General features: G+C 48.7%; 1 protein-coding gene across 3 annotated transcripts in view; it reads right to left on the bottom strand.

Annotated features, from left to right (window-relative positions):
• Galnt18 (polypeptide N-acetylgalactosaminyltransferase 18) overlaps positions 1 to 15,257 on the bottom strand; it is a 343,509-nt gene that overhangs the window by 128,769 nt on the left and 199,483 nt on the right. For all 3 annotated transcript variants that reach the window (XM_087211670.1, XM_004851426.3, XM_021263800.2), the window contains one exon: positions 10,064 to 10,230. In XM_087211670.1, coding sequence (XP_087067796.1) covers positions 10,064 to 10,230 — 167 coding nt within the window. The remainder of the gene's footprint in view (positions 1 to 10,063; positions 10,231 to 15,257) is intronic.

Raw genomic sequence — 15,257 nt, 5'->3', positions numbered from 1 at the left:
GACAGGACCAACTCGAAGAAGCTAGAAGAAAGTTGGGGCTTGTAAGCCAGCAGGAACAGGGAAGTCACCCTAAGCTGTAGCAGCTCTGTGAAGGCCGGGCCACCCACTGGGAAGAAGAGGCTGCTTCTAGTCTCTGCAGAGGTCAGGGCCAGTCACCTGCTCTGATACGGCACTTTGATGTCCCTTAAGTAGTGTGCCCCCTGGGACACCAAGCTTAAAAAGGCATTTCTGAGACAGGCTCATGGGAAGATGCAGTTTAGCAGGTGGAGAGCAGGGCTACATTTTAAATCCCCATGAGGCCTTGGTCTGGGTGCCAGGTGAAGGGTACAACAGCGGAACCATATGAGGCAGTCCTGAGATGTGGATTCAGGATACGGACACTGGCAATCTGTCAGAGATATGTACTCAATTACCTTCCATCCCGAGTCACTGGCCTGGAGCCGGGGCTTAAATCAGCAGGGAGAGGAAGCATGTGCTACTTGGAGCATCCAGGAGCTTAAGAGTCACATTAGTCATTAAGAACGGTTTGGGCGAGTGCTACTGGATGGCACTAGAGGACATGGATCTATGGCTGTGCCTGGAGCAACTCCCAGGCCTGGCGATAAACAATGTGGTGGGCAGCAGCAACCGCAGGCAGCAAGGGACAAAGGTGCACACCCGGGACCCTTGCAGAATACTTAACCTTAACCTCTACATTGCTGGCACCTACTGTCAGTTGCTGGTTGGCCTACCCTAGGCACATGGCTGAAGGAACATGGGTGGGCAGTGACAAGAAGCATTAGGCTGAGCAGGCAGGGAAGGCTGGGGCTGACAGCTCATGTGCTTGGCTGTGTAAACACCTTTAAGCTGCCTGAGTCTTGGTTGTAATTCAATTAGCTATATGGGATTCTTTAAGCTTCATAAAGCACATAAAGGACCATTCTTTTCCTCTGCTTTTAAAGTTTTTGCAGTTATTCCAGCTGCATGCAAAGCTGTTGGTAGTTTTACAGCCTGGAATGAGCATCTCTTGTGTAGGACAGCATCTTTGAAACATTAAACAATGATTAGGCAGGCTCTGGGCCAAGGGACAATGGGGGTTTTACAGGGGTGGAGGGGGACTCAGCAGCTGGTGTCAGCAAGCAATCTAGGAGCTCTGATTCTATTTCATCACCACATTGTGATTTTTCTTACCAACAATTAAAAATAACAATGATTCAGAGTTGCGCAATTACTTGTCATTCATCGGGATATTGAAGGTGTCTCCAGGTAGTGGTGGGTGGTAAAAGAGGCTCGAACTACTGTTAGGGAGGTTTGCTCACCATTGTTCACACCAGCACACATTACTATGGGTGCATATGTGCTTGCACGCACACACACACACACACACTATTTACACATGCTCACCATTGCATGGCTACATATGCACAGGTCCACATCCACACATCTACACATCTGCATGGACACATGTGGACACACAAAAATGTAAGTATATGGTTGCACATGTGTGCACAAACACATATGTACACATGTACATGCACACATGTGACCATACACACTCATGTACAATGCACATGCATTCACTCACATACAATGTTCATTCACAGACATGTACACACATACACACACAGGCAGGCCAACTTCTCCCTATTTCAAAAGAGAAGGAAGCCACCTCTCTTTTACAAGGTGACCTAAAGCATGGCTGGTAACTTGTCAATACCTCTCACCCCCACCCAAACCTAGAAGCAAGCATCTATGTAACACATCAAGCTCCAGCAGAGGAGACGGCTGGGCCATTTTCTCAAGCTCCTTATTTGTCTCTTTCGTCACTGGCCCTGCTGCTCAGCATCTCTCTCCCAGAGGGGACAGAGGAAATGAATGAGGACAAAGCTCAAATAAATCTTTTGGAATCAGGAACTTAAGATGCACCAAAGGCAGCCCATTTAATGGTCAAGTGTGTAGGCTCTTAAACCAGGCAGTCTGGGTTCAATTTCCAACCTCTGTGTGACTTTGGATAAGTTCCATAAATTCTTTGTGCCCGTTTCCTTGTTACACACAACAACACTGACAATGGTTTTCACCACTCTCATAGGATATTGATTAATTATAAGAAGTACTCAAAAGAACTCTGGCACATGTGAGTCCTCGGTGAGCTGGGGGGCCTGGTAAGGACTCCGTCTACCTGGGGGCACAGGAAAGTCATTCTAGGCCCAGGTCTGGAGAAATGGGGGTCAAACACCATCCGTGGCCAGAGGCAGAGCTGGGTGGTGGTCTAGCCAGCACCTGGAGGTCAGCTGGGGGAGTCCTTCCGGCCCAAGCCTCACTGAAGTAGATCCAGGACTCCAGCCATCGCCTGTACCCAAAAGGGTCCCTGTGTGGGGCTAATCCACAATGGAACGTCAGGACATAGGCCTAGCATTTTAGGGTGTGTAGCAGTCATCTGGCTCTGGTCTGCCTTCCCCCAAGAAGCAACAGGATGGGCTGCTGTCAAGGGGGGACCAGAGAGGAAAAGGCCTGTATCTACACGTTCGCAAGGCCCCAGCAGTGTGTGAGAGGAAACATGGGTTCCAGAGTCAGAGGATGTGGGTTTGCGGTTCTGCCCTTCTCAACTGGTACGTGGCCTTGGGCACTGATCAATTGTTTTTTCCTCACCTCTCTGAGACTTAGCTTCCTCACCTGATAGAGAACTGACTGCTTCTCTGGGGGACTGTGACTATTCTTTTGTCCACAAAATTGAGTGTGTGACTTCTATGAGATAGACAGCTAGACACTGAGAGGACCGCGTGAGGGTCCCTCTCACCCAGTCTATTAAACTGCCTACAGTGATCAGGAAGGAAACACCCAGATAAAATCCAGTGAGGTAAAGTGGAGCCAGGACAGGTAAGCCACTGATACAGTTCCCTCACTCAGCCTGGGCAGAGCACAGAACAACTGGAGTCTTTGGGGACACAATGGCCCTATTTTCTGACCCTAGAAGCTTGGAGCTAAGCAGCAGGCTGGGATATGACAAGACTTTAATTCCCAAAAGAAGGTTAATGTCATGGTTTATATCTAGATGGCCCTCCAAAGCCTCATGTGCTCATAGGTGGGGCTTTGGGGAAATGACTGGAACATGGGGGATGAGTCCACTGATGAGTTTATAGCTAAACGTGATGTTGGGAGGTGAAGCCTGGCTGGAGGAGGTGGGTCACTAGTGCCATGGCCTGGAAGGCTCTATCTTCCTCCTTCCTCCCTTGATAGCTCTGTTTCCTGCCTTCCATGCCATGAGCAAACTTCCTTTCCCCTGCCCTCCTGCCGTGCCACCCTGCCTTGGAGCCAGCTGACTATGGACTGAAACCTCTACAAACTGTGAGCTAAATAAACCTTTCCTTCTTTAAGTTGTGAGTGTCAACTATTGTGTCCCAGCAATGGGAAAGTAACTAAGACAGCTAAGCAGGCTACATGCCCTGAGCCACCCGACTCAGGGCTGCCTGGCTGTGGGTCACCATACCCACATACAGTGCACAGAAGCAGGAGACCTGGATTCAGGACAAAGCAAAGGGATGCATGGGGAATGGAAAGGGCTGTGGCTGGGGGTAGAAGACCCAGGGTTCTAGCTCATCTCTGCCACACAGACTAGAGACACTGCCAGGTGTTTCCCCTACATAGGTCCTCAGTTTCCCGGTGAGAGCCAGCTGGGATTTGATTAGCTGATCGTGGGTTCTGTGGACTTCTAGCCATCTGTCTGCCCCTCTGACACTGAGGGACAGCTTCATTCTGCCTGTCTCTTGAAGTTCTATGCCTTCTCCTGGCAATAGATTTGAAAGTGTTTGTGCAAACATGGCCAGTGTGAAGAAGACAGGAGCCAGGAGCCAGGAGCAAAGGAGATCTATGGCCTGGGAGGGAGCTCAACCCCGGCCCTCAAAGATGTGATGTGCAAACCACTAACAAATGGGATCTTCTAAAGAATACTTGACATCACCATTGCTTTGATGTAGTTTTAGTCACAAAATTCAGATTAATTTTGAAATCTCAAGCGGTAGGAAGGAAAGGTGTACAATTTGGATGTTCACCAAGAGAACATTAATTCAAAAAGGAAACAGAAACTGAGTTTGTGTCCAAGAAATGTTTGTGTCCAAAGTAGGGGTAGCGGAACTGTGGGATTAGGGGTCGCTGGGACAGCTGGAGAGGGAAATTAAAAGGTCAGGTGCATTGAGCTCCTGCATCTGTGCGGCATGAATGAGCCCACAAAGTTCTTGGCACAATGTATGCAGCCACTGAAAATTTGATGGATCGAATGACTGAGTGATTGACTGAGTGAGGGAACAAGTGAATGAACATCAAGAATCAAATACGGAGCTGAAAATCCCAGGGCTTCCCTCCCTCAGAGCCTGTAGAGGTTGCATTGCTCTGTCCCAGCTAAAGACATTGGCCCACCGGGATTCACTGGAAAGCACAGTAATTAAAAGCAGGATGCTCAGAGCTCTATTCACCCACATTTTCTTAGGAGGAGGAGGAGCCAGGGGAGGGCAACATGGCTCCTGAATTGCAGAGCAGGCAGGGCTTGGAGGACTGTCCAGAACACTAGCAGAAGCTGGTGACACGGGGCAGGGAGATACAGTTTCGTCCTCTGAATCTGGGATAGGAATTGAGTTCAGGCCAAGTCCAGGAAATAGCAAGAGAGCCTCCCACCTTCTCTGCATTCCACCTACTGTCTGTCTGCATTCACACCATCTCCTTGGAAGTCTGGAAGAGGGTCCCAGAGGCCTCACTCAGTGCCTGCTGCCTGAGGGGAGCTGGGAGGAGGCCGCTGTCCCAGCGTGCCCCACTGCAGCATGCACAGAACAGTGACTCCAAGTGTCCTGCTGCCCCCAAATGCTCCAGGAAGCTGGCAAAAATGCAGATTCCAGGCCTGGTCCCAGGTCTGCAGAATGCAAATTCACTCGTCCTTTCATCGAACCAATGTGTACTGAGGATCTGCACATACCAGACACTATTCTAGATGCTGGAGCCATAGCAGGGGGCATAGACATCCCCGTCTTCCTGGAACTTACAGAAGGGTGAAGGGAAAAATGTACAAAGAAATTTGGGGAAGTAAACAGGTGAGTTCAGTCCACCAGATGGCAGTAGGTGCTACAGAAGGAAAGAATTGAGGAAAGGTGGGGAGTGACAGGCAAAAGGGCTGCCATTTAAATGGAGTGGCTCAGTGACAGCCCTAGCATGGCATTTGAGTGAAGTCCTAAAGAGGTAGAAGGGCAGGTCATAGAGGGATGGAGAGGGGCAGAGAGAGCGTTCCAGGTGGAAGGCGCAGCAGCCAGTGCCAATGTCCCGAGGCAGGAAGGGCCTTGGCATGAATCTCCATATGTCTAGTCCAGCTCAAGCACTATCATTTGAGACTGTTACTGCAGAGTGGCATTGTCCTACCTACAAGCTAGCCCTGAAAACGTGGGTTTCATCAAGGATGTTGCGAGAAGGCAGAGCTGGGGAGCCCCGCCTCTGGGAGGGCTGAAGGTCTGGAGACCGAGATGAAGACAGAAGGATTGGCTACCGTTCCCCCAGCTGGAGGAAGCCCAGGCCTGGCCCCAAGCAAAGGTGCAGCCAGGACAGCAGGGAGGAAGAAGGCACCGGCACACAGGGCTTGTGACTAGGACTGGGAAGGAGGAGTCAGTGAGTGACACACTCTGATGCTCGCTATTCCTGCTTAATTTAGAATTTTAAACACTGACGCCCTTCCATCATGCCTTACCTCATCCACGCCGCCAAACAGTCCTGGAGGTAGGTAGGAATTATACATCTCAATTTTATAGATAAGGCAAGTAGGGTTCACAGAGGTTAAGAGCACACAGCAAGACAGACGCTAGAAAGAGCCAGAACTGAAGAGCGGGCCAGATGCCAAATTCTGTGCTGTTCCCACCAGCGGGCAGGCGCCAGGAGGCAGCTGTGTCACTGCTTTCACCCTGTGTTGTCATTGTCATTGTGATTTTCATTACTGTCATTTTAACTTGCCTTTAGGGCATCCTTAGCACCCTGCTGCTTGCCCAGAACACTGGTTCCTATTCCTCCAGGTTATCCTCTGCCAGTCTGTCAGCAGACAGGGCAAGGCAGGGTCTAATGACCCCACATGGCATCTTAGGAAACCAAAGCCAGGCAGTGGCAGAACTGAGGCGGGAAATGAGCCCCCACGATCCTATTTTGTATTTATGGCAGAGGCCCAATCCGATCCATCATTCTCTCCATACTCCAGGAATGCTTGTGGAACCGAGAGGGTGAGCCTGACTGAAAATAAATCAGAGTCCTGTGCCGAGATAATGCCTGGAAGAAACAGTTCCCCAAAATGGAGCCTGCTGAGGTAGATCTGTATCCGCCTCATGCCAGACCAAGCGGTAGGAAGGGTCCTTAGTGTGTCCTAAGGCTGAGACAGTGCCCTTCCTCTGGGGACTTCAGCTCGGGCTAGTCTAGGGGAGGCCCACTCCTGCTCACCTACCTTCCCATTTGCACAGGGCACTCTGTGGACCAGACCCGGTCAGGCCCCTGCCTGCTACAAGACCCAGGACAGAGGCAATTGCTGTGCCTGCCCCCAGAACCCTCATGACCTCCAGCTGTCCCCCTGCTCAGCCATCTGTGCCCCCTGCGTGGGGGAAAGATGAGCCCTTCCTCCCTCAAGGCAACCCTGGCCTCTGGGCCCTGGGTCCATCTTCCCCTCCCTCCACAGAGACCCTGCTCCAGACCCCAGCCTCAAGGAACACAGGGCCCCCCTCTTCAGAATCACTAAGTCACTCCTCACCCCTCGAATTTTTTAACAGCTCTCTATGAGACTCTAACACACATTCAAGGTTTTGCGCACAACCTGCCTGTTTTTCAAAAAAGAGAAGTAGAATAAAATACAATACAATAGAATTGAATAGCACAGAACAGAACACAATAGAAAATAGCAGAGTACTTTGCACATTGTAAGGTTAGGCATTATTTGTTAAAAGTTTTGTTTCAATCTTGTGTGTATGGGGATGAGTAGGTATGTCATTCTGGGTCACGATGTAAATTTATTTCTTGCTGTAGATTATAGTGATTTTTATTTTTTATTTTTGAAAAACATTGCCTCGATTCTTGCCTTAGCTTGAGATTCTCCTCCATAATCAAAATCCCTGACAGAAAACCCTGCATCCACTATCTGCTCTTCTTTGTCTGGCTTCTACAGCCCAGCCAAGCCTTTCACTAACGCTGCTTCTCACTGAGGTTCCATGCAGGGGCTTCTGCTCGGGCGCCTTGTCCTTCCACCTTCCGCAAACAGACAACTATCTGAAATTCTCTCCATCCATGGGACCATACTGTCTTCCAGATTCTTGTGGCTGTTCCTTCTCTGTCTCTCACCAGTTAGCTCATCCTTATGGGTCCTGAATATCTCACCCTCAGTGTGCTTTCAAGCTTCTGGCTTTTCTCTCTCCTCCCCTCCACTCCCTCTCCTCTTCTCTCCTGACACCCTCTCCTTGCACCAAATGATTTCATCTCCCTCCACAATACTCCAAACCCAAGTCCCCTTACTTTCTTCTCCTGAGCTCCGGTTACACAGGTCACTAGCTGTGCTCTGGGCTCCAGGCAAAGTGCTGGAGGCTGGTGGCAATGACACTGACCGGCCAATTCATAGAGGCAGGTGAGGCAAGCAGGGGTGGATTATCACCCCCTTTCACAGAAGAAGAAGCTGAGGCTGAGCAGGCTGAGGGCTCTCCCATGGTCTCTTATCTACCATGCAGAGAGTCTGAATCCATGACTTGCAGCTTCGCCCCAAAGCTCCTCCCTTCACACTGTGCACTGGACACTCGGCGTGGGTAAACGTGAAGCTACACGTTATGTATTTAGCCACAGGCTCTCAGCTAGAGCTGTGACTCATCAAGCATGCTTTTTAAAACAGTGATGTCCAGATTCTACCTCACACCTAACATAGGATCTTCTGGGGGGTACTTTGATTTATTCATTTTAACTTTAAATTTTGAGGTAATTAAAGATCCACACAAATGTACAAGAAGGTGCCATGCAGCCTCCATGCAGTCTCCCCAGTGGTAATATCTTTCACAACTACACTGCAGTCTCAAACCCAGGATACTGATATTGCTGCACTCCATGAGGCTTGTTCAGATCTCTGCAGTTATTCAGGTACTCATGGGAGTGTGCATGTATAGCTGCACACAGTTTTAGCACACATATAGCTTTGCGTAAACATTGCCACAGTCAAGATACTTAACTGTATCATCACCACAAAACCACAAACAGTACCATCACCACAGAGCTTTGGTTTTGAAGCCTCCCAAGTGAGTGATTCTTGCACACATTTTGCAGGAGTAAATACTACACCAAATCACCATTCCTCGCTCCTCCCACCTCCTCTCCCAGGGTAACTCACTCTCATCCTTTAAGTCACCCTGACTTGCAATTTGGAGTTCTCACTGACCCACCCTTCTTCGACCCACCTGCCAAAGGCGAGTCCAACAGAAACTTTCTTTACAATATTTCTCAGGACTGAGTCTTTTCCCTGATCCCCACACCCCGATAATGCCAGGCCCCTGACTTCTTGTCTGTCCTGCAGCCATAGCCTGCTCACCGATTTCTTTCCTCCAGGTAGCCCTTCCCCTAGCTAGTGTCATGTTGTCCAGCCTCGATTGTCCAGCTTTCACCACTTCATTCTTCTGACCAAAAACTTTTGATGGTAGCCATCATTAACAAAATAAAATGCAAACTTTTAAATTCAAATATTCCACCCTCTCCCTCTGACCTGCTTTCTTCTCCCAAGTTTCTCAAATACAATTTAATTTCTCACAAGTAATATCAATCTTTCCTCAATTTTCCATATAGATTAAAGACAAATGGCATCTTTAAGGATATGATAAACTTCTCACCACAGGGAAGAAATGAAAGGCTCCAAGACTCCTTCCTCCTGGTACTTCATGCTCTTCTCTCTGGCATGCAAGGGAGTGCAGCAGGACAGGGCCCGGGGACACGTCTTGGTTTGGGGATGTCCTCATCCTTCACCCCTTGCTTCCTTATAAGGTAAGGTGGGAGGGGACGAGTGGGTCTGGGTGGAGCTGAGGGCTGCGCATAGCTGGCTGTTATGAGCCATGGGAGGATGGGCGCTTTCATTAGGGGCCAAGAAAAGTGATGGTCGATAGCTCACAGAGATGGGAGCTCGGCCCCTTCTTATCTCCATCCTGGTAGGAAATCACCTTAGAAACTATATTGCCTATTGGCTAGTGTCCTTGATACCTTTTCCTTCCTTTCTGGAACAATCAGAGTCCAGTGATTCATGAGCATTGCCCTTCAGAAAGCTCTAAAAGGCTATCACAGCACTGCTCCTACACTTCCTACTACATGAAAATTTGCTTATTGAGATGAAGTGCATTTTAATTATCTGATATGTTTCAGCTTTACTTTATAACAAATCACACATTGCCCATCTCACTACAGCAACTGATTCACTGGCAAGTTTACTACCTATATCAGAAAAGGCTCAAAAAGATAACACGAGCCCAGGGACTCTATGATCTGGTGACCTATTTTTTAAAAATCACACACTATCAGAAACACATGCATATAAATAAATTGTCCAATCACGAACATAGCTTCTAAACTGTCTCTGTACATGGTCTTTAAGTTTGGAGAATTAGGAAGGTGGCAGATGTAGGGAGCAATCAGAGGCCTGGGGTGTGTAGGAAGGGGTAGAGGTAGCTGCTGTGGGGGGAGAAGTAGTGAATAAAGACCTCAATGAGGCATTTGCAGGTCACCTGGGGCCTTGCTAGGGACAGATGGAGTAAGGCACAGGGATCCAGCAAGGACATTCACCAGCTCTGTTGCTGTCACTGGCTTACACATCCACTACCATCCTCCCACCAACACCACTTCAACCTCCACCACCAGCACCATCAACATCTCCACCATCATCACCATCACTGCTAGCACAGCACCAGGCAACAATCCTCCAGGCCCAGGCCAAAGAACACCTCTAAATGATGTGCTGCTTCATAGAAAACAGTCACTGTCAGTGTACATGAGATGACATCCCAGAGAAGTGATACTGAGACCTTGGAGAAAATGACAACCCGAAGCAGAGGTGGGTACTCACCATTGCTGCTGTTGTCGTCCACCAGGATGATCTCCTTGAGCAGGTGTGAGGGTGTGCGCTCGATGGCGGAGTGGATGGAGCGCAGCAGCACTGAGAGAGCCTCGTTGACAAAAATGAACACAATGCTCACCTCCGGCAAGCTGTTGGGGAACGACAGGTTTCGGCACCTGGAAAGAAGAACAGCCAAGTTCTTGGATCTGTTGGCCATTCAGCTGGAGGCACCAGGTGAAGCCCCACCCTTCCTCTCACTCCAGCTTAGCTGCTGGCGGGCTCAGGAGTCCGGATTCTTCCCAGGGCCTCTTCTCTGTTACCTAGATGATCCCTACGTGTGCAGCAGAAAGACCCACAGCCACTGAAACACTCTGTCCCACACTTCGGGGAAAACTGCCAGTGCCTATCTCAGCTGGGCAGCTGGACAAAAGCATACAGCACAGCATGTGGCACCTGCATGCTGTCCCTGAGTGTTTCCTGCAGGGGTGACTCAATGTTTCTAAACCAACAGGGTAGACAATGTAGCCGTATGAATAACAATAACAACACTGGTGTGAGGCCAGGCCAGACCAGCCTTGGGAGGGAAGTTTGTCTTCTTCTAGAGACTTCTACTACCCAAACACACTCTCCTTCACTCCAGTAGCCATCCTACTTGTTTCTTCTGCCCATCATTCATTCAGGGTCCAGCCTTGCAGTCAGGCTGACACTACTGTCAGAGTCTCAACACAAACAAGGGACAAAAGGACCAAGTCTATTCTCATTCATAAATGACACTGAGGCCCATGGAGGTTGAATCCCCACCTAGGGCTGCACTGGGAGATAGCTCAAGATAGAATCCCACCTCGTCTGCTGACATCTGCACCAGACTCTTCTCTGAAGAAGAAACAGCCATGGAAGAAAGTCCTCCCTGAAGCCATTACTCAAAGAACTACAGGCAAACTTTTAAAAGGCTGTATGTCATTCTCCATCGGAAGAGGAACAAACAACCCTTACACAGCCAAAAGACACCAGACAGGAAGAAGTGCTATGGTCCCCAAGGGCATAACCTATCCTCTGAAACCATAGCCTCAGCAGGCAGGAGACCATGCTGGTGACCTTCCCTAGCTGAAACTAAGTGCTGTTCCAGATGGCACTGAGCTGCCATCTTCAAGGATAGGACAGAAATTTCATCCCCATCTCAAGCTCTGGGCTTGGGGAGGAGGTGGCCCACATCCACCACCTGCCACCGAAGACTCCAGGGCTTTAGGGCTGGTGACCACATTCTGTTGCTCCAAAGTGGGAGGTGCAGCCAGGTTAGAACATGCAAGAATGAGTGTAATAGTGCTGGGCTTCTGCTTGTCAGTAATTAAAGTGCTGCAGGATAGGAATGGACCTGCTCTTCCTTAATGAGGAAGGCTGCAGGATAACCAGCACTGAGCAATTTGGAGAAATCACCATGGGGCCCCAGCCTGCTTAAGAGCATGAGATTAATAAACTAAAATCACTGTCTCTATGGTTACCAGAAATTTACAGAAATTTCTCCCTTTCTATTTCCAGCTCTCCTTCTCTCTCGCCAAAGGGAGATGGGAGGTGGGGGAAGGAAAAGAGTTGAGCCTTTCCCCAAATCTACTTCATACTTGCAATTTTAATAAAACTATTAAGTTAACAGATTGGCCTAGAATTCATTCTTTCTTGTATTTAATGGAATAAATAGCTATTGAGCTTCTTCTGCCAGGCAGGTACTATTTTAGGCACTGAGAGAATTGCACACAGTCCTTGTCCGCATAGAGCTTATCCTTTGACAAGGGAAATAAATAAACATGGAAGCAAACAGATGATACAATGCAATACCAGTGCTAAAATGAAGAGAGTAGCAAAAGATAAGATGACACAGTGATGCCCTAGCAGCTGTGGCTCAGAAGTGGCTAGGAAGCCCTCTATGAAAAGGCAAGGTTTGATCAGAAACTTCCACAGCATGGGAAGGTCTCACATGACCTAGGGACAGAGCTGCAGCTGGAGAGGAGGGAGCCAGCTTATCCAGCTGCAGTGAAAAGATGAAGGGAATGGAGAGCTGAAGAGAGGAACTCCAATGAAAGAGAGAGACTGGAATGGCTTTTTGTTTTGAGACACGGTCTTTCTGTGTAGCCCAAGTTGGCCTTGAATTTGCAGCCCTCCTGCTGCAGCTTCCCAAGTGCTGGAAGTGTAGATGTGGGCTACTATGCTGGGCTTGGAATGATTTCTTAAGCTCACTGGATCATTTCCAGAATTGTTTTTTGTTGTGAATACAATTGTTATAACAACAACTAAAAGGTTTGTGGTTGACAGTCAATAATCTTCTGGCTAGTCTTTATTTTGGGGGCAGCAATTAAGGTCAGTGGCTGGGCTTTCCTGGGCATGAAAACAGACATGAATATTAGCATAGAAACTACTTGTTAACTGCATGTTAAACCAAACAGCACACAGTCTTTATTCTTCTTGAATATAAATACAATGGACAGCTCCCAATAAAATCAATATATTGATACAAGTTCATTGTCCTGCTTCCTACATTCCATGAGCAGTGGAACTTGGGGCTCTAGACCTCTGCACTTGCCCAGGGGTTTTCTGTGAATTCTGTCTGGTTTTCAGGGATAAGAGTTAACTACCTTCTCCTACTTTCTTCCCCTCTAGTTTAGAATATAATTAACAAGTCACTCCCCTCCAAGAACATAATTTCTTCCAGTAGCAGCCATAATGGTGTGAGCTGCTGGTCTCAGGAAGCCTTATGAGATTTTTCCTCCAAGCAGAATAAAGATTTATATTTGGTTTACAAGCTAAACCCTGCTGATCACTATTTTCACATGAAGGACTTTCAAGCACAAGGTTTTTATATGAAAATTCTTGTACATAACAGCACATCTGGTATATTGTATCCTATTTACATTTATTTTTGTCTCTCTCTCTCTCCCACTACTATAATGATGTTCCCTCAGAGCAAGGACTTTGTTTGGAGTCTCTGCTACTTCCCTACCTGAAACAAGGCTTGGTACAGAGTAGGGACTTAGTGAATGATTTTGGGGAGAAACAAAGCCAACGGGTTTATTTTCACATGCACACCACTGGTCTTGGAATGCTCCTTTTTCTTACAAGCCTCCCCCATCTGAAACAGTCAGGTCTTCTCTAGACCAGCAGGTTCTTGTTCTTCTGTCCTCCCTTCCCTTGAACTGATGGCTGTGATTCCTCCCATCAGGTCTCAGGAAGTTCTCACTTGCTTTACACTGTAATTAAGTGATCCCTCCAGGGTAAATGTCCTGACCTCCTTAAATCCTTCTTTTCTCCTCTTCTCTCCTGGAGGCTGCTGGGCCCTCACAGCTGCAGCCACCTGCTGCCCTCTGGTCTCTTTACATCACAGGACTCCCTTTTTCTCCCTCCCTCCAAATTTTCTGCACTTAACCTGAAGAAAGTGGGCTTGGATAAGTAGAGAGGTGAGGGGACAGCAGAATAAAACACCCAAGGCAGATAGAGTTTAGGGGAAGAGCATTGCACAGTGAATGAAGGCCTCAGGTGCTGGTCCCCACTTTGCCCTTCCTTGCTGCGTGACCATGGACAAGCCACCTCAGCTGTTCATCCATGTCTTCGTCAGAGGAGGAAATGATCCTCAGAGATCTGTGTCACGTGGGGTGAGCAGAAGACATTCCATTGCCAAAATAGTTTGTGAACTTTCCCTCCGTCTCCACCAGAACCTTTTTACCACCACTGGCCACGCTTGCCACCATTGTGACTAGACAGGGTGTCTCCGTCACTTTCTCATTGCTGAAACACAATACCCAACACCCACAACTTAAAGGCAGGGAGGTTTATTTTGGCTCACGTTTTCAATCAATAGTTGGCTGGTGCCAAGGCAGGAAAGCTGCTCACGTCATGGCAGCCTGGAAGCTGACAAAAAGAGAGGAGCCCGAGAAGGAGGTACACCCTTCCAGGTTACACAGCCAGGGACCCACCCTCAACGAGGCCCCACCTCCTAAGAGCACACTCAGCTGTGGGACTCATTAGTAGGGGAAATCCACTGATGAGTACAGCACCCCACGATCCAATCACCTCGCAAAGCCCCACCTCTGAGCACATGAGAATTTTGGGGGACATTCTAGATCTAAACAATAACGAAGGTAACCAAATCATCCAGGTTTGCCGAGAATTTTGCCCAGTGTCAGCACTGAATGTCCCTAACAAACTAGGTCAGTCGGTTGCCGTGTGACTAGACCACAGCTTTGGGAGGGCAGAGTTCGGGCCTGCTTACAGTGCATGCCCACTGTGTAGCACAATGCTTGGCAAACAGCAGGCTTCCTGTTGGTTTGCTAGCTAAATTCTCTTTCAAGTTCCCGAAGCCACACATATATGCCACATAGATACACAGTTACGGTTCTTCCTCTTTACACCGAAACAGAGCACATCACAGAGGGAAGGGGTGAAGCGAGAAGAGGAACATGTCAGGGAAGAGGTGTGCATACCTGCTGGTCACAGCCCCATCACTGCAGGGTGCTGAACTAGAGCCAGACACCTTCGTGCTGCAGCCTACATGTGGCCTGCCACAGGAACACACCTCCAAGGACTGCGCCTCACCCAAGCCCCATGTGACCCCTCCACAACCCACCTGGCTTCACCTGTCAGCCCAGCACTAGTACCATAGTCTCAGGACACTGTTGAGATGTTCTCCCAGAACCTAGATCCCCTCGGATTGGGCCACACATGCCTGAAGCCAGGACCCTGCCTGCCCTGGACAGCTGCCCCTGCTCCCCACTCTCCTCCACTCGCTTCTGCAGAGAAGGACCCGAGGACCTGGGCAGGATAACTAGCCCTCCTGCATTTAAGTTCTTGGAGGACACCTCACTGTAAAGACTGAGTTCTTTCTTGTTTGAGAAGAGTCACATTCCTCTGTAAAAGTACGCCATGAAAGTCCCCTTTTTACTTTTATTTTTGTTTAAAGTCAAGCCATTTTCCACTAGAGATAAAAACACTGCGTTGGTGAGAGGGGAGTGTTAGGGCTGTCTAATAAGCTGGAATTGATGGTCACGATAAACTCCACGTTATCGATCTCTGCTCCCAAAAGGAGATTCGAGGACAGGGAGCCTCAGCTTGGGGAGCATCTCTTCAAAGCTACTCCCAAATTGTTTTGAGTTGTTTTGGAGGGAAATTTATATAAAGAGCATCTGGGTCATTACCTGTGGGAGGAAGGGAAGCTGTGGAG

The sequence above is a fragment of the Heterocephalus glaber genome, unplaced genomic scaffold, assembly GCF_053883595.1.
Source record: "Heterocephalus glaber isolate CG9 unplaced genomic scaffold, H.glaber_assembly_v1.0 deba00001428, whole genome shotgun sequence".
NCBI classification, from domain to species: Eukaryota; Metazoa; Chordata; class Mammalia; order Rodentia; family Bathyergidae; genus Heterocephalus; species Heterocephalus glaber.
The sequence above is the reverse complement of the archived record's forward strand: the minus strand, read 5'-3'. Positions and strand labels throughout refer to the sequence as shown.